Source organism: Paramisgurnus dabryanus, chromosome 19 (assembly GCF_030506205.2).
Source record: "Paramisgurnus dabryanus chromosome 19, PD_genome_1.1, whole genome shotgun sequence".
Taxonomy (NCBI): Eukaryota; Metazoa; Chordata; class Actinopteri; order Cypriniformes; family Cobitidae; genus Paramisgurnus; species Paramisgurnus dabryanus.
This window is the reverse complement of record NC_133355.1, coordinates 5,648,799-5,667,938: the sequence shown is the minus strand read 5'-3', so window position 1 is coordinate 5,667,938 and position 19,140 is coordinate 5,648,799. Positions and strand designations below refer to the sequence as shown.

At 36.7% G+C, this 19,140-nt stretch overlaps 2 protein-coding genes across 2 annotated transcripts; both read left to right on the top strand.

Moving 5' to 3' along the window:
• LOC135775729 (keratin, type I cytoskeletal 50 kDa-like) lies at positions 1 to 2,068 on the top strand. Its single transcript, XM_065286174.1, has 7 exons — positions 1 to 532; positions 699 to 781; positions 857 to 1,013; positions 1,093 to 1,254; positions 1,342 to 1,467; positions 1,551 to 1,771; positions 1,859 to 2,068. The coding sequence occupies exons 1-7, from the start codon at positions 59 to 61 to the stop codon at positions 1,995 to 1,997; spliced, it is 1,362 nt and encodes a 453-aa protein (XP_065142246.1). The 5' UTR covers positions 1 to 58; the 3' UTR covers positions 1,998 to 2,068.
• Positions 2,069 to 7,239: 5,171 nt separating this feature from the next.
• On the top strand, positions 7,240 to 9,327 carry LOC135775716 (keratin, type I cytoskeletal 50 kDa-like). The gene is made up of 7 exons (XM_065286152.1): positions 7,240 to 7,693; positions 7,877 to 7,959; positions 8,062 to 8,218; positions 8,299 to 8,460; positions 8,562 to 8,687; positions 8,771 to 8,991; positions 9,128 to 9,327. The coding sequence occupies exons 1-7, from the start codon at positions 7,301 to 7,303 to the stop codon at positions 9,264 to 9,266; spliced, it is 1,281 nt and encodes a 426-aa protein (XP_065142224.1). The 5' UTR covers positions 7,240 to 7,300; the 3' UTR covers positions 9,267 to 9,327.
• The last annotated feature ends 9,813 nt before the right edge of the window (positions 9,328 to 19,140 follow it).

Below are 19,140 nucleotides of genomic sequence, written 5' to 3'. Positions count from 1 at the left end.
CACTCTTACATGCTTTCCAGTCAAGAGTAAAGAACATCAACAAACCTTCTCCAGAACCATGTCTATGCGCTTTTCATCAGGAGGGTCCACTCGTTACTCCACGTCTGGTGGAGGAGGCGGCCGTATGGGAGGGAGCATGCGTTCCGGCAGCGTATACGGTGGTGCCGGAGGGTCTGGTACTCGTATTTCCAGTGCCTCTGCTTCACGTTCCTTCTCATCTGGAGGAGGATATGGAGGGGGTTCTGGATATGGAGGTGGTTCTGGATATGGAGGGGGTGCTGGATTTGGTGGTGGTGGATTTGGTGGTGGTGGCTTCAACCTGGAGGATTCCTTGGATGTGTCTACAAATGAGAAAGCCACCATGCAAAACCTCAATGACCGTCTGGCCACCTACTTGGAGAAGGTGCGATCTCTTGAGAAGGCTAATGCTGAACTTGAGCTGAAGATCCGCCAGTTCCTGGAGAGCAAGACATCGCCCGCTGCTCGTGACTACAGTGCATACTATGCCACTATCAGTGATCTCCAGGCCAAAGTATGTGCTTTTATAATAGTATTCTTTAAACCAATAATACATACAACATCCCTTAAATGGAAAATGACTATTGTGCAAAAATTATCAACAATGTTAAGTATAAAAACATTTTGAATTACAAAATTATTGTTTATAACACGTCTGTTTATAATTTCCTATCTTAAAGATCCAGGATGCAACTCGTATAAATGGAGGAATCTACCTCAGCATTGACAATGCTAAGCTGGCTGCAGATGACTTTAGGGTCAAGTAAGTCCACATGAAAACTATACACTATCAATGCTATACATCTGGATAATTTCTAACGATTGCATTTCTGCGCAGATATGAGAACGAGCTCAGCATGAGACAGTCGGTCGAGGCAGACATTGCTGGCTTGAGAAGAGCGCTGGATGAGTTGACAATGGACAGATCTAATCTTGAGATGCAGATTGAGAGTCTAAAAGAAGAGCTGATCTTCCTCAAGAAGAACCACGAGGAGGTAAGAGATGTGGCAAAAATGATTAAACACTGTCATGTGTTTTGATGCAAGTCAGGCTTACAGATTTTTGCATCCTTAGGAACTCTTGGCGGCACGCGGTCAGATGGGTGGACAGGTTAACGTGGAGGTCGACGCAGCACCACAGGAAGACCTCGCCAAAGTCATGGCCGAAATCCGGGAGCATTACGAGGGCATTGCAGCTAAACAACGTAGAGAGCTTGAGAACTGGTTCCAGGCCAAGGTAAAATCTAATCTCCTGATGTTTGTCAAAAGTGTTGTTCTCGGCAACAACAAAAGTCTAATTGCTTTGCTACGGATTCTCTCCTAGTCGGAAGAAATCAGCAAAGAAGTCTCCACAAGCACAGAAGTCATCCAAACGACAAAAACGGAATTGACAGAGCTTAAACGCACGCTACAAGGACTGGAAATTGAACTACAGTCACAACTCAGTATGGTACGTATGCGATCAGATCGATTTAGATAATTGCTGTTCTGTCTTGTCATGCAGCGTATGGAATAATAATCTCTATCTTACAGAAATCGTCATTAGAAGCCACTCTGGCAGACACGAAGAACCGATACTCTGCTCAGTTAACACGCTTACAGAGTCAGGTAACATCCACGGAAGAGCAGCTGATTAAACTTCGTGGAGATCTGGAGCGTCAAAGTCAGGAATACCAGGTGCTTCTGGATATTAAGACCAGACTGGAGATGGAGATCGCAGAATACAGAAGACTCCTGGATGGAGAAGCTTCTGGGTGAGTCTCATCAAAACCGCTTTTAGAAAATAAATTTCATGTCCCAATTTGTCATTAAAACATCTATATTGTTTCTCTATACTATAGAACCTTAACCTCAACATCATCAGGAGGGGGCTCATCATCAACATCATCAACAACACGCAAAGTTATTACTGTTATAGAAGAGGTGAAAGATGGAGTGGTCGTCAGCTCGACCAGCAAGGCTGTGACCGAGAAAAAGTGAGAAAAAGTGTAACAAGAAACAGCACAAAAGCTCTTGAGTGCTTAAAACCATTAAACTGGTTCAAACGTGAATTTTTGCCTTTGTGTCTTGTTTTTTCATTATGTGTTATTGTATTATATGAATTACCTATTATCAATTAAAAACTGCTACACTGAAATTTGAGCACTGGATATAGTTAACCCAAAGAACACGGAACCCTGAGTTATCTGTTTCATGTTGCATACTGTTCATACTTAACCAGGGGTTAAGAGATAACCCTGGATATTCATAATCTGGGGTTTCACTCTGTGCATTCCTAAACTCTGTGTCAACGTTCATGATTGAATTAAAATTGAACTCAAACTGCCTGATTTAAGATCGGTGACAGTATTTAAGTTTTAAAGGTCACGATCTTCCTGATCCCATTTTTTAAAACCCTAGTTAGTGTGTAATGTTGCTATAATAGCATAAATAATACCTGTAAAATGATAAAGCTCAAAGTTCACTGCCAGGCGTTATATTTTCTTTAACAGAATTCCTCTTTACAAGCCGACAGCGAACGGCCGGTTTGGACTACAACCCTCTATTTCCTGCTTTAATGACGTCAGTAAAACGTTTTTTTTGACTAAACTCCGCCCACATGAATACGTCAGTCACCAGCTTTGGCTCAAACGGCTCAGCTAAGCTAAGCTGTTATCGAATCACAACACACTAAACAAACTACACAATCAGAACTTGTTACGTATATTATACAGATAAGTAAATGGTGTGAAAAATACCGCGTTTTTTCACGTGAAACACGAATACGTTATATTGCAAACTATAAACACAATCAAAGCTTCAAAATCACAGAAAGAACGGGAGCTTTAAGTCTCTTCGGATGTCTATTTCCACTCCAATTCGGGTGTTTTCAGTACACAGACTGTGTGATATGAGGCATGTGCTCTTTAGTTTCTGATTGAATGTCTGTTGCTAAGTATTGAGTCATAACATAAAATCAATGCTAACTCATGGTTTATATAACCCTAGGATACTTTCAGGGATAACCTCACTTCAAAATTAGATTAGAAGTGTTAAGCCCTCCTTGATCCAGGGTTAAAAACGGTTTAAAGCGCATAAGCGTAGTGTGAAAAGCTGTAATGCACACAGTAACGCTAAACCTAATTACATAATTATTCATAGCCAAAAAATACATGTAAATAAATAAAACATATAAAAAAATAAACAAAGTAAATGTCAGTAAGTGTCCAGTAGCCAGCTAGTGGCCACAAAGGTAAAGTTCTTGTAGCTCAACCGTTAGCATAAATACACTTGTTGTCGCCTTGGCCACGGCAGTTCATTGGAACAAATGTGTCAAATAGAGCCACCATCTTGAAACAGGGGATGCATCAGCGTCAATGTAGGCAAAGGTGTAACAGAAATAAAATCACCATAAATCGTCATGAATGCGATTTTCTAGGTTTTTTTCTTTTTTTGGTTCGTTCCAATGGTTAGTATTTAGCATTGAGTCCAGAGAAAATTTTAAGAAACATATTAAGAAATCTACTTTTTCTAACTATAATGCCTAGTGCTAGTAGGCCTTACATCCATACGCTGCACAAAGTCCTGCATCGTCCATGAATTCGAAGCACAGGCAGAGATAGCAGCGATATTTCCTATGGCAAGACCCCTGTTCCCAGATGGCGGTAGTTTTGACGCATGCTTAGAACCCCAAGGCGACATCTAGTGAATATATCTATGAACCATTAGAGCATACCGTTAGCAATGCAAAGGTCAGGGGTTCAATTGCCAGGGATCACACCTACTGATGAAAAAAATGTATAGATTGAATGACCTGTAAGTCGCTTCCGATAAAAGCATCTGCAAAACAAGCAAATGTAAAGCAAACCTAGGTTTTGGAAAAGCTTATAGATTTTCCTATAAAAACTCACATTCTTATCACTTGCTCCAAGTTGTTAAGTAAAAAAATTAAATATGTTTGTGATAGTGTTTTAAACACAATTTATTTTGCTTTTAAGGAAATTCACCCATTCAAGTTAGGAAAACTTAGGGTGCGTCGAAATACCCACACTTGCGGTCTTTGCACTAAAAGTGTCCACGCCATCTTGCGAGGTTTGGGTAAAAGTCTCACAATTTACATCCAAAACATGATGCATGACGGGAAACTCTTTGCCTTCAATACGTTATTTTTAACCCAGCATTGGGTCAAAGAGACAGAAGTCCAACCCGTTAGGTTAAATTACTTTAATTAAACCTAACTTTAAGCTTTTAAATGAATAGGCCTAAATCCTTTACCAAAGTCAAATATCATATTCCCTGTTTGTTTCAGGTAGGCCTCTCACCCCTGAGCCCTTACTAAGCTAAAAGTGAGACATCTGGAATGAACAGCTAACCTTTCCTGTTACCATCTGCTGGTAGATAACAGAATGACAGTGTTAAATTAAAAAATCAACAGCCATTCTAATGTGGCATTTAATTTTTTTTGGCAGGCATCGGTTGTTCAATATCAGGTACGACCAGGTGGTGGCTATGTAACATCTACAAACTACTGTATATTGCTACATCTGATAATTTGAAGAACTATGCATTAGGAAAATAAGCCATTTTTTTTTGTTTATGATAGCAAAAAGTAGAAGATTTGTTTTTTGCCAGATTGATTACCATTTGTATTACAATAGTTTTACTATGCATACCATAACTCAACTGTAGTTATTGTTTGATTATAGTACATTTAAATTATGGTTTCATTGTAAATATAACCAAATGAATATGGTTACTATAGTTAACCCATTTTGGGGACACTCACTCGTTCTTTATTTATATTTTTTCCATATTACAGAATAATAATAAACTTGTCCAAACTAAGGCATAACACAAATGTAACTGTGAGAATCATGTTGGTGACTAAAAGCATCCAAAATAAATCAAAACTCTGTTATATTTATTATCTCAAGTGCAGTCACCCTTTGACTAGAAATTGCACAAACGTATGCATGCCATTTTTTCAAGAAGCTTCTCAAATTTAGGTTGAATTTTAAATTGAATTTTTTAGTATAGAAGGAGTTCATATTTAATCTGGGCTCGTATCGGCTGCTTTTTCTTCAATATTCAGTGCAAGTCATCTATTTCAAAAAATTATATTTTTAACAAAAATTTTAGTTTTCTAATAACAGAAATTAATCTGTTTGGCACAGGTATATTTTTGTCTACAAAAGTAATTTCAAGCATTTGACCATACACCTTCAGATTAAATGATTTTTAAGATCACAGTTATCATTTTAGTCAAGTGTCCCAAAACTTTTGGCCGCTAGTGTAGACCCATCATGCAAACCACGTGTTCCCTTACGAAAATTGTTGGTCTATTGAGGGTTTTAACTGTATTAAAACCATGGTTAATTTTCCATCAATAAAATATCAATAAAAAACAATCAATGTCACCTAATACTCTGTTTAGTTTTTCAGATATAAACTGTGCAGAATTGTATGCGACAAACCAAATTTTGTGATATGTGGAAAGAGAGTGGAACCACAATGCAAATTGTTATTGCCACGCCTACTTTTATTAAAACTGGATTTTGACCTTCCCAAAATGGTGGACATAAATATCGCCGTAATCTGGAAAGGTTTATATTTTGTAAATCGAAATTACATTAAAAATGTATTAGTGATTTTGATAATGGATGGCCTTTGTGAGAAACCCTTTGATATAGCGAGGCAGGTTTAACAGCAAAGTGCAAACACGCGAACATACTTGTAGAGGCAAGTCGACCAGAATGCTTAAGTTACACCATTTTGATTAAATTGTAGACTAAATGAAACTAAATGTTGCAATTTGAACAAATACAATGCACATTAGCTCTTATATTCACTGGTCTAGTCTAATTTTAGTATTAGTAACAGATGATCCATAATTTATTAATCATTAATTCATGGCATTTCTTGCATGAACTTATTCAACTTTCTGCATAACATAACAAAAGTTGGAATAGCTGCATGTTCACTTTAGAAAATGTAACTTTTGAGTCGATTTTTTAATTACCATAGTAGTACATATTTTATTAATATGGTCTTATTGCGGTATGTGAACTAAAATAAACTTTGTTTATACTTTTAGCAACTAATGATATTTTTTTATAAAATATCGAAGAAGGAAAGCCACACCCTCTATATTTACAGAAAAAACTCTCCATTTTGTTTACTTTCCTGCTTTTCATATTTGCTTTAGCTTTTGTGATACTTTAGCTTGCTTTTGAAACTTTCCATTCCAATAGTATAAACATATTGTTGGCCTGCTGATGTTTCTTACTTGTGACTCACTTTGAATAAAAATGTCTGCAAAACAAGTAAATGTAAGGGTTTAGTTAACATGGCTCAAATGCTATTAACTACATTTATCTTGTATTGAACGGATTCATATGAAACCTGCTGTATTTGCATTGAGAGCAGTAGATTCACACTAAACAAGAGAACTACTGAACTATATTGATATGTACAACAAGAAAAAGCAGGTATAGCAGCCTTAAACAGGTTTTGGATGTGATAATGATCAGTTTTGTCTTTTAGAAAGCACATTGTATGTATAAGGAATGCTCAGGACATGCTCAGTCATTTTGGGCATTTTATTTTACATTTATTTGAATAGGGACAAGTATGTTACATAAGCTCATGTTACAACATTTTAGCGGAGGCTAATTCTCAATATCAGTCCCTAGTGGGCCTTTACAAAATTAAAAAAATAAATGATTAAAATTAACATAATAATACAGTATTACACAACGAAGGTGACATTCAGTGCTCACATTTTTGACATGTTTGTATTTGAAAAGGACCCAATTTAATTCTCCTTTCAGTTCTGTGGATAAACAACTCTAGGCTTTTGTGCCTTGTACAGAAAAAGCTGATTGTCCAAAAAAAAAGGTTACATTTCGGGATCTGACAATACCCGTTCTGAGCTCCTCTAGTCCTTGAACCCACAGCCCTGAGAGCAACTATGCACTCACTGCTGATTTCAACATTTATGCATAAACTTTTTGCATTTTAAACTTTGTACTAAAAACACGATTGCCAAAGGCCTTAGTTGACGTAAATTACCTTAATCAACTTTAACTGTTAACTTCCAATGAATACCACAAACATACCATTCAAAGTTTTCTTTAGTCACACCTGCAGCCTTGGGCAATGGGGCTTTGGTTTCACTCTCCTCCTCCTCAGGCAATCTCTGCAATCCCTCCCCCATCCATCCACATAAAAGGAACGAGGGTCCTGTTGACTTCACTCACTGCTCATTCACTCATTCTCCAGCCAGAGCAAAGAACAGCAGCAAGATGTCTTACTCCAGCCGCACCTTCTCTCGCTCCTCTTTGTCTAGTAGTGGAGGTGTCCGTATGTCGACGATGGGTAGCGGAAGCGTGTATGGTGGTGCTGGAGGATCTGGGGTTCGTATCTCCAGTGCTTCTGCTTCACGTTCCTTTGCTGCCGGTGGTGGATCAGCTGGTGGCTTTAACCTGTCTGATGCTGTGGATGTGTCTGCAAATGAAAAAGCCACCATGCAAAACCTCAATGACCGTCTGGCCACCTACCTGGAGAAGGTGCGATCTCTTGAGAAGGCTAATGCTGACCTTGAACTGAAGATCCGCCAGTTCCTGGACAGCAAGACTACACCCGGTGCTCGTGACTACAGTGCCTACTATGCTACTATCAGTGATCTCCAGGGCAAGGTATGTGGTAACAGTAGATACATAGTTTATTTAGCCAAGACAATCATTCAATTAACTAGAGACAAAAATTTGCCAATTCTTATCATCCTATCATTCTTCTTACTTAATTTCTATGTTGTATGCATTTAAAAATACAGTATTTCTTAAGTACAATGTTTTATTATGTGTTTTGTGCTCCTGAAGATTCAACATGCCACTTGTGTTAATGGAGGAATCTACCTCAGCATTGACAATGCCAAGCTGGCTGCAGATGACTTTAAAGTCAAGTAAGTCCACATATAAACTAGCCAGAAACTGGCACAGCACATCCACTTCAAAATTGTCTCTAAAACGTCCAAAGCATTTATACTGATTTAATTCCCCTGCAGGTATGAGAATGAGCTAAGCATGAGACAGTCGGTCGAGGCAGACATTGCTGGCTTGAGGAGAGTGCTGGATGAGCTGACACTGGAGAGATCTAATCTTGAGATGCAGATTGAGAGTCTAAAAGAAGAGCTGATCTACCTCAAGAAGAACCATGAAGAGGTAACGAGTGTGGCAAAAATGTTTAAAACAGTGTCACGTGTTTTGATGCAAGTCAGGCTTACAGATTTTTGCATCTGTAGGAACTCTTGGTGGCACGCAGCCAGATGGGTGGACAGGTCAACGTAGAGGTTGATGCAGCACCACAGGAAGACCTTACAAAAGTCATGGCTGAAATCCGTGAACATTACGAGGCCGTTGCAGCTAAGAACCGTAAAGATCTTGAGGCTTGGTTCCAGGTCAAGGTAAAATGAATATGCATTTACTTTGTTTTTAATGAAAAGAATCAGTGTTGTGAACAACATCAATTTGGGATTTATCTCACTGCTTTGATTGTCTCTCATAGACTGAAGAGCTTAACAAGGAAGTCGCTGTCAGCACAGAAACCCTTCAAACATCCAGATCGGAAATCACAGAAGTTAAGCGCACACTCCAGAGTCTTGAAATCGAACTACAATCACAACTCAGTATGGTAAGCAAGCACATAAAGTGATGAATCTTTTGAAGTGTTGTCACATGACACAGTTTATTAAAAGAGTAACTTTCTCCTAATAGAAAGCATCATTGGAAGCCACTCTGGTAGAAACAAAGAACCGCTACTCTGCCATGTTAACCGGCTACCAGCGGCAGGTGATCAACCTTGAAGAGCAGCTGAGTCATATTCGTTCAAATCTGGAAAGTCAAAGTCAGGAGTACCAGATCCTGCTGGATATCAAGACCAGACTAGAGATGGAAATTGCAGAATACAGAAGACTCCTGGATGGAGAGTCTGTCAGGTAAAGCGTCTTTTCACAATGCATAATCTCTCCAGAAAAGTATTTAGGTCACTAAAGAGAGAGTTTAACCTAGTAAATGAAATGGGATTGAGATTTCTGTCAAGCATCTTAATATTTCTTTTCTTTGCTTTAACAGTGCCTCTTCCACAACCACATCCTCATCCACATCCTCCTCAACTACACGTAAAGTGGTAACCATTGTGGAGGAGGTGGTGGATGGCAAAGTGGTGAGCTCATCTTCTCAGGCTGTGAGCGAGATCGTGAAAAGTTCTTGAAACACTCTTGAACTAAAACACCCAAGTGTTGAGTGAATCAATAAACCGGTTCAAATGTGAATCTTTTTTGTCTTGTCTCTTCTTTTCTGAGCATTTTTGTTTTTGCACTTTACAAACCAAACATAAGAGGGTAGTTTCCCGGACAGGGATTAGCTTAAACCAGGACTAGGCCTTAGTTTAATTAGGAAATATAACTAGTTTTTACAAACATGCCTAACTAAAAACATTACTTGTTTGCATTATGGGACAAAACAAAGGGCACTGATGTATTTTAAGATAGGTCAGTGCAAGTAGGTTTCGGTTTGGACAGCTCTTACATTTATTTTAGTCTAGGACTAGTCTAATCCCTGTCAGGGAAACCGCCAAATTGTTGTTTTGTTTAGGTCTTAAACACCCAACAGTTCTTTAATGATTTCACAGGTTTTTGGTAGTTATGTTTGTCAATAATTCATTGGGTTACTGGTTATTATAAAGTGAAATACATTTTAAATATTTAGTAAATATTTACTCAAGAGAAGTTCTATTAAATCATTAATTTAACATGTGACAACAGATAATAACTAATCCTTCCTTATAAATAAAACACTGAAAGGTTGAAAAGTATAATGCTAACTATTAGAGGTAGAGTAACATTAGGTTCTCAATGCAAACAAAAAAAGAAGGAAGCATTTATTCCAAAACTGCAAGACTGGAATGATTCATTTCACAGTACAATCTTTCTACAAACTAAATCTATTCATTTGATAGACTGGGCTTTTAAAGTAAATCCATAATAAAAATATAATGGCAAAATTGACCAACAGTGGCTGAGACTGTATGCTAGAAATGCTTTGGAGAATCAAAATCAATCTTCAGAGAAAAATTTTTAAAACATACTTTTGAGTCATCAGATCCCACTAATAGTGCATATATATATGTATATATATGTATATATATATATGTATATATACGTATATATATGTATATATATATATATGTATATATATATGTATATATATATATATATATATATATATATATATACGTATATATATATATATATATATATATATATACATATATACATATATACATATATATATACATATATACATATATATATATATATATATATATATATATATATATACGTATATATGTATATATGTATATATATATATATATATATATATATATATATATATATATATATATATATATATATATATATATATATATGTATATATATATATATATATATGTATATATATATATATGTATATGTATATATATATATATATATATATGTATATGTATATATATATATATATATATGTATATGTATATATATATATATATATATGTATATGTATATATATATATATATATGTATATGTATATATATATGTATATATATATATATATATATGTATATATATATGTATATATATATATATGTATATATATATATATGCTAGGGTTGTGACAATTAATCGGGCAAATGCGCGTTTTCTCAATGAATGAATGTGAATGAATTACGGTGAAATGCCGCCACATTCAAAAGCCAGGGGGCGCTTTCGTGCAGAAACTCAATTTGTGCCACAAAAGAAGTATCATTACAAACAGGGGCGTCATGCAGGCCCGGGGTGGGTAATCGGGAGAACCGGGGGAATTCCCGGTGGGCCGCTTCACTTTTGGTCCGGTCGAGTTTTTTTATTTTTTACATTTGTCACGTTAGTGAGTCTACCTTCTCTTAAATGACACTTCACACGTTTCGCATTGACAGCGCGCAGCCTCTGCATAGGTTGTACCATGTGAGGGAGTTTTCCCCTCGCCTCCCATAGAGTTGGTTCGGTCCATAGCACCATGGCCGGACTTACCATTGGGCTTGAGCCCAGGGGCCCCGGCCAATAGGGGCCTCCGTGCTTGCTTGCTTGCGTTCGTTTGATTTGTTCAGTCGTTTTAATTTTTTAGTTTACAGCCTGAGAGCCTATTGGTTTGGTGCGGAATTATTTGGTGCTGCATTTAATTCATTAATATATATATGTCAGTCATCTTGGTGCTGAATATGACACGGTGAGTTTACCGCTTTTGAAAACCATAGATGCTAGTATAATAGCGAATACGCGAAATGGGAGTCATGAATGAGCTTTACAGATAATGAGAAAGAGCAACGCGAAAATGAAGCGCTCAGTATGAAAAAGATTACTAGAGTAGGCTATGGTCTTGTAACTCAGTTTTTTCTTGTTTGTTTGTAATCTAACGTGATACGCCGTTATACACAATTTACCCACTAATGGTCAAGGATTTCCGTATACCCATTTAAAAAAGCGTTAAAATAATTAACAGTCTGTGACAAACCTTTGACACTTTCATTCATAAATTGACATCTGAATCACTCACCATTCGCATGCTCCACTTGCTACTTTGGCGGGTTTAACCTCATATACAGTCAGCTATTTGGTATTTGGTGCATTTGACTTCATGCTGCACTGCGCGATCCGACCATTATATGAAATCAAATTATCACGGCGCAAAAGTGACTGTAAAGCTGACGGGTGTATTCATGTTGTTCAACAAAAGCCAAAAGAATGACATCAGAGTACCGCGAGAGCGATTCGAGAAATCACACAGAGAAGTCTGCTTTCTAATCGCTCTCGCGGTACTTTGACATCACCAAGCGGTCTGCGTAGTGCCAAATGAAATCCAATCTGTTCGCAGTCTGCAGTTCACACGACACTAACCAAACAGTCCCTGTGGAGAAATAAACGAGTGAAGCAGAGCTACAAAACATAACAAAATCCGGAGAGTTAACAACGCACATGATTATATCAATATTTAAATCATCAGTCCAGTTTATTACTTCATCTGGAGGTGAGGATTCACTAAATTATGGCCATGTTGATGTCCTGATGGTTTTTGATATAATCCACTAGCTAGCCTAACTTTCCTGTAGTTTCTCTTTCAGCATGTTTGCTAACAGAATCACAGTTTAAACTTCTGAAAAATGTTCATTTTTATATCTACGTTCAAGGTTTTAATGTATTACGTTCATATCAGACGCAAAATTAATTAATGATCATCTTCTCCACTTTGGTTTTTGGTGTCTAATATTAAATGATGGTCTTGTCATAATTATTAAATTACATCCTAAAATCTTTTGTTTTTCATTGTTAAACACTGCACCACTTAGGCTATATGCACAAAATACACTTGTTGATTATGTTTATAACATTATATGGTGTGTAATAAGGTGAATGTTTATCAAGACATATCATTCTTTTCTTAAGCTAAGCCTTACACAATGATTTTAAATGTTGTTATGGGGTATTTTTTAATGTGCATGATTAATTTGGATTTGTGACATCCCTAAAAATACATGATTTAATTTTAGACTGGGCTTATGTTCTGCTATAGAGACATAGGGGCAGTTTCCTAGACAGGTCTTATCCTACATGGGACTAAAATGCATGTTTGACGCACACCAGTAATGTTTTTTGTTAGGTTTGTTTGTAAAAACTACTTGAATGCCCTAATAACCTAGCAATAGGCCTAGTGCTGGATTAATCTAAACCCTGTTGGGACACTTCCCTATAATATAGTTCTATGATATATTTTTTATTTTAGGTTGTTTACTGTATGTGTGCACTCTCAGAAGATAATTTACACAAGTTGTCACTGGGTGGTACCCTTTCAAGTAGTACACCTTTGTACCTAAAGAGTGCATATAATGGGAACAAATGTACCTATATCTGTACCTAAATGGTCAATATTAGGAACCATTTAAAGGGTATCGTCCCAGTGACAGCTTTTGTTCTGATAGTGTAGGGCCCAAAATTTATTCAAGCCCAGGGGCCGCACCCTGTTAAGTCCTGCCCTGCATAGCACGTCCCAGAAAACTTTTCTCTGGTAGGCTGGGCCGGCCCTACCGTAACAATACGCGTCTGAGAGGAGGAGGGCGTAAAAACAGGTTGAAGAAAAAATCCATTGGAGGAGGATGCTGCCAAATGTGCCAAACTTACAGATTTATTTTCAAGAGGACAAACAAAAGTGACAACAACAGGTAACTTAAAGAGAAATAAGCCTAGTAATGATTAGCATTAGCAACGTAATTATTCGGCTAATACCGTTGTCAAACTATTTACAAGCCAACATTTTTTTTTTAGTTTAAATATTAGCCTTTTGTGTATACATGACGATTCATAGACTTTGCAAATATTATGCAAGCAGCTTCTGAGCAGTAGATAAGCCAGTTCCCCGATGAAAAATGAGGAGGCCATGAGAAAACAATATGAATTAAAGTTATTTAACCTTCAGGTTGTGTTCAGAACCCAATAACACCTTTTGTGTTCCCAGTCAAAAATGACCAGCCGAAAAAAAGCTTATAAATCACTTGTAAGATGCCACCCACTGGTCCAACGAAGGTATTCAATAGAGTGGTGAAGGGATCACGTGTTCTTGCCGTCCGTAGCGCTTCTAGAAGAATAATTCCATTTATTTAATTTGTTTCTTTGACCTCTGTGGTTAAATTATAATCTGACTCCAATTTATTAGTTATCAATGTTATTCTGATGCTGATCACAATTTATATAATTATTATAATATTTTATTCTCTTAATTATTTAGAATGAATTACATTCACATAGAGAATATAATGTATCTCTGGAGGTGCTTAAGGCAGTTCCATACAGCTGGGTGTAGAGGCATTTCTCCTTCTAACTTAAAGTCAGAGGTTTATCCAAACACACTATAAAATATGAGGATCCATCTATATTGAGATTGAGTCATTATAACCTCCAACCTACAAAAGTGGGAATTAACTCCAGTCATATTTTCAGTCAGGGTAATTCCTAATCTACCCCCCTCCGGTATATTTATAAAATATAATAAAAGACTTGACAAGGTTTAAAATGAATAGATGTTAAAGGAATAGTCTACTCATTTTCAATATTAAAATATGTTATTACCTTAACTAAGAACTGTTGAATCATCCCTCTATCATCTGTGTGTGTGCACGTAAGCGCTGGAGCGTGCTGCGACGCTACGATAGCATTTAGCTTAGCCCCATTCATTCAATGGTACCATTTAGAGATAAAGTTAGAAGTGACCAAACACATCAACGTTTTTCCTATTTAAGACGAGTAGTTATACGAGCAAGTTTGGTGGTACAAAATAAAACGTAGCGTTTTCTAAGCGGATTTAAAAGAGTAACTATATTTTATGGCGTAATATCACTTTTGGGAGTACTTCGACTTGGCGCAGTAACACCCTCCCTCTCCCATTATGAGAGTGAGAAGGGGAGCGGACTTTTCAGGCGAGTCGAAGTACTCCCAAAAGTGCTATTACGCCATAAAATATAGTTCCTCTTTTAAATCCGCTTAGAAAAGCGCTACGTTTTATTTTGTACCACCAAACTTGCTCGTATAACTACTCGTCTTAAATAGGAAAAATTGATGTGTTTGGTCACTTCTAACTTTATCTCTAAATGGCAGCATTGAATGAATGGGGCTAAGCTAAATGCTATCGAAGTGTCGCAGCACGCTCCAGCGCTTACGTGCACACACACAGATGATAGAGGGATGATTCAACAGTTCTTAGTTAAGGTAATAACATATTTTAATATTGAAAATGAGTAGGCTATTCCTTTAACAATTTATTGTGCCAGGCAGGTTACACTTAAATCAATAATTTGGTTATTCAAATCCATCCAAAATATATCAAAACATTCACTAAAAGATCAGCATAGAAAAATGAACTTTCACAAAATACAAAGCATACCTGGCGATTAAAGACACACAAAGTGGTCTAGGAAGATTCTTGTTAAAGATTTCTTCCATGATGTTTTAATACACACACAAAGTGTGGGAGCTCCTGGTTACAGGATGCCTCCATAAGGTTTGAATACACACAGAGTGTGGGAGCTTCTGGGTACAGAATGGCTCCCAGAATGTTTTGCCAGGCCACCTTTTATACACAGCTTGAGAAAACTACCAAAATCTAGTTTGACCTGTACCAAGTGATACTAAAGAACACCCGGTCAAAATCCAGTTTGACCTGTGCCAAGTGATACTAAAGAGCACCTGGTCAAACTAGCCAGAAATATCAAGGCAAAACCCCACCTCTACAAGAAATGCATCTTCTATTCAAAGTTCTAAAACCTTAATCCATCTTATCTTAGACATATAGAAATTAGACCTTTTTACTCATCGCACCATGACCTTTAAAAGAATACTAAACATGAATATAAAATTACAATCTTAGAACCACATAATATGTATACATTACATCATATATTTCAGCAAATACTCAGTGATGTGAGCCTTAAGCTAACAGTGCCAAAGCCTTTGTGATGAAGAGATTAGGAGAACAGAGAGTTTCATGTCTGTAACCAGTTCAACCTGAGGGTCAAATTTGGGTTAGCAACACCACCCTAGGTTTGATTGTTTTATAGTGTCTCTTCATAAATAAACTAAAGTTGATTATTTAACATCCAGTATTACACACTTATGCTTTATATTTACCCAATATTGGATTCAATTTTTTTGTCAAATTGTTTTCTTTTTTAATTAAGACTGGGTTATATATTTCTATTTGCATCTGATTAATCATAGGCTTTATAGCATTAGCAATGCTAATAATTTATCAACCTTTCCTTGTGAAATAGACTCCAAAAAAGGCTGGATTATTTTTGACCCATAATGGGTAAATATTCGACAGAACACGCTACTGGGTTAAAATTGACCCAATGCTGGGTTGTTTTAACCCAACTGTTGGGTTATTATAATCCATGGTTGCATAACAACAACCCAACATTGGGTTATTTTTAACCCAGCAGCGTGTTCTGTCCAATATTTACCCATTATGGGTCAAAAATAACACAGCCTTTTTTAGAGTGTAGAGGAATATTTATGTTAACTTCTCATCTTAAGTGAAATATTATTTAACTTTTACCTTATTTGTTTAACCATGATATTAATAAAAACTATAGTAATAGCTGAACTGTTGCTTTATTTGTTCAATTTGAAAAAAGTGCTAATTTGGAATAAGACTATGGAAAAAGTGGGCCGGTCTTGGGCCTAAAACTCCCGTGCTGAAAAGTGGCCCCACTCCGGCCCTGGCGTCATGCACCAATTTTTTTTAAGGGGGCACATTGTGCACAGCTCACAGAAATTTGTGCATACACAGACATCAAACAAAATATTATAGAGCTTTCAGTCTTTTCCATGACCAACACCCCTGCTTTCATGCAAAAACCTCCAAAATAAAAGTGTTGACTTACTTTCATATCAAATACCATTCAATCGGAATAATGACATATTGGTATCTTATTTACATCTGAAACGGCATGTTTTATTTATTTAAGTTTTAATAAATAACTTGTTTAATTGTGTCATTAATGCATTTTGCACAACAACTGCATTATCCTATAAAAATAATGTAATTTTAAATCAGTATATAAACAACGAAAATGACATAAGCTATAGCCACGTGATTGATTTTAATGTTCAAAAATGATAAAAAAAAAATTGTAGATAAAATTATTTGAACAGATTATTGCATCAAATAATTACCTCATATGTGAGCATGTGTGATTCCGCGCCCTCATGAACTCTGGCAAACTTTAACATTGTACCAAGAAGATGAATCTAGAAATCTACTAATATAACGTCGAGACTGTCACACTTTAAACCATACATTTTCTAGACAAAAGAGGTTAACTGCACATTACCGTAATGGGGTTTGGAAATGTTGTGAGCATTTCTTACACGTTTTAATTCCTCACATAGCAAAATGCAACAGCAAAGAGCTCGTGAGCGCGCTCAGACGCTATGACTTCTGCGACTGCACTGTCTGCGGTGAAAAAAGTAATGTTACAAAGCGGCGAAAATCTACGAAAAGTGACAAGAAGGATGCAGCACAGAATTAATAATATTGTGCATATTTAACAGATTAAAAGACAAATAACAGATTAATGGATGCTTCTTTGATTTTGAGGTTGCATGCAAAATCCATTTGGCTCAAAAAAACCAAGGGGGCACGTGCCCCCTCAGTTTGAATGGGCATGACGCCTCTGATTACAAACACTATTCCAGGAAATATCTAGAGGCATACTTATATCGCTGTTCTTCAGATTGTTTCAGGTATTTTCATGAAAATAGAGAATATTTTGAATGATTGTGTTTGACGAGTGTTGCTTTTTAAATACTCGTTATAAACGAGTCAAACTCAAAGTGATTTTAGATTGATAAGGACTTCCTACTGATCACGGAGCCGTAGTACATGCACAAGCTGTGCATGAAACACTGAATCGGAGCCTTACGATTCAGAATCGATTTTTAGACAGGTCTTTTCAATGGGAACGCAATCCATCGATGCACATCCCTAAAATATGCACTTTTAAACGTTTCCTCTGATTCATAACATGCATATGCGAATTAATTTAATTAAACCTCTAATGTTGATGAATTAAGTCTGCATGCCCAAGGTTAGTATTCACATAAAACACTCCCACGCCAGCTGCATAGAAGGGCTTTTCACAACAGGAAACTCATAGAGATGAGTCACAGAAGCAAATGAGCAAAAGTTCACAAATATTCATCATCATCATAATTCTTTTATTCTCTTTTGCTTCAGGAGTTTTTTCTATCAGACAAAAGTGTGTCTAGGCATAACAACTACAAAAGAAGGATGGGATGGGGTAACAAAGAGCATTGATGTAGTTTGAACATAACTGAATCTATTTGTTATATGTGTAGACATAAGGGGGCAGTTTCCCATGGATTAGATTAAGCCAGGACTAGGCCTTAGTTATATTAGGACATTAAAGTTGGTTTAAACATACCTTACAAAAAAATTACTGGTGTGCATAATAAGATAAAACAATGGCAATTAAATATTTTAAGATGTCAGTGCACGCTATTTTCAGTTAGGACAGCTCAAACAAGTATGTAAGTCCTAGACTAGGCTTAAACCCGGTTTATAGATCATTAGTAGGTAACATTATGCCTCAAATGCTATCAACTACATTAATCTTGCATTAAACCTATCATATACTTACATGAAACCTGCTGTGTTTATCTTGAGATCAGTAGAGTCACACTAAACAAGCGAACTACTGAAATAAGTACAAAAAGAAAAAGCAGGTATAGCAGCCTAAAACAGGTTTTGGATGTGATAATGATCAGGTTTGTTGTGATGGGTTGAAATGGTTTAATTTCAGAAGACGCAATGTATGTATTAGGGTTGTGACAATTAATCGGGCAAATGCACGTTTTTTCAGAAACTCCATTTGTGCCACAGAAGAAGTATCATTACAAACACTATTCCAGGAAATGTCTACAGGAATATTTATATCGCTGTTCTTCAGATTGTTTCAGGTATTTTCATGATAATAGAGAATATTTTGAATGATTGTGTTTGACGAGTGTTGCTTTTTTAAATACTCGTTATAAACGAGTCAAACTCAAAGTGATTTTAGATTGATAAGGACTTCCTACTGATCACGGAGCCGTAGTACATGCACAAGTTGTGCATGAAACACTGAATCGGAGCCTTATGATTCAGAATCGATTTTTAGACAGGTCTTTTCAATGGGAACGCGATGCATCGATGCACATCCCTAGTATGTATAGGGAATGCTCGGGACTTGATCATGTGAAGACGATTTTGGCAAATTTTAAACGTTTAACTTTGTACTACTATAAACAAGATTGCTAACAGCCTTGGTTACCATTAAGAAACTTAACTTTACACTTTCAATGAAACATACCACTCAAATTTGTTTAGTCACACCTGCAGTCTTGGGCAATGGGGCTTCGGTTTCACTCTCCTCCTTCTCAGGCAATCTCTACATTCCTTCCCCCATCCATCCACATAAAAGGAACGAGGGTCCTGT

Bases quoted from the DNA above. Each gene is read 5' to 3' on its own strand.
- LOC135775729 (XM_065286174.1), top strand. From the start codon at position 59: ATGTCTATGCGCTTTTCATCAGGAGGGTCCACTCGTTACTCCACGTCT. The intron at 533-698 runs GTATGTGCTTTT...CCTATCTTAAAG, and splicing joins TCAGTGATCTCCAGGCCAAA to ATCCAGGATGCAACTCGTAT. The intron at 1,255-1,341 runs GTAAAATCTAAT...ATTCTCTCCTAG, and splicing joins AGAACTGGTTCCAGGCCAAG to TCGGAAGAAATCAGCAAAGA.
- LOC135775716 (XM_065286152.1), top strand. From the start codon at position 7,301: ATGTCTTACTCCAGCCGCACCTTCTCTCGCTCCTCTTTGTCTAGTAGT. The intron at 7,694-7,876 runs GTATGTGGTAAC...GTGCTCCTGAAG, and splicing joins TCAGTGATCTCCAGGGCAAG to ATTCAACATGCCACTTGTGT. The intron at 8,461-8,561 runs GTAAAATGAATA...TGTCTCTCATAG, and splicing joins AGGCTTGGTTCCAGGTCAAG to ACTGAAGAGCTTAACAAGGA.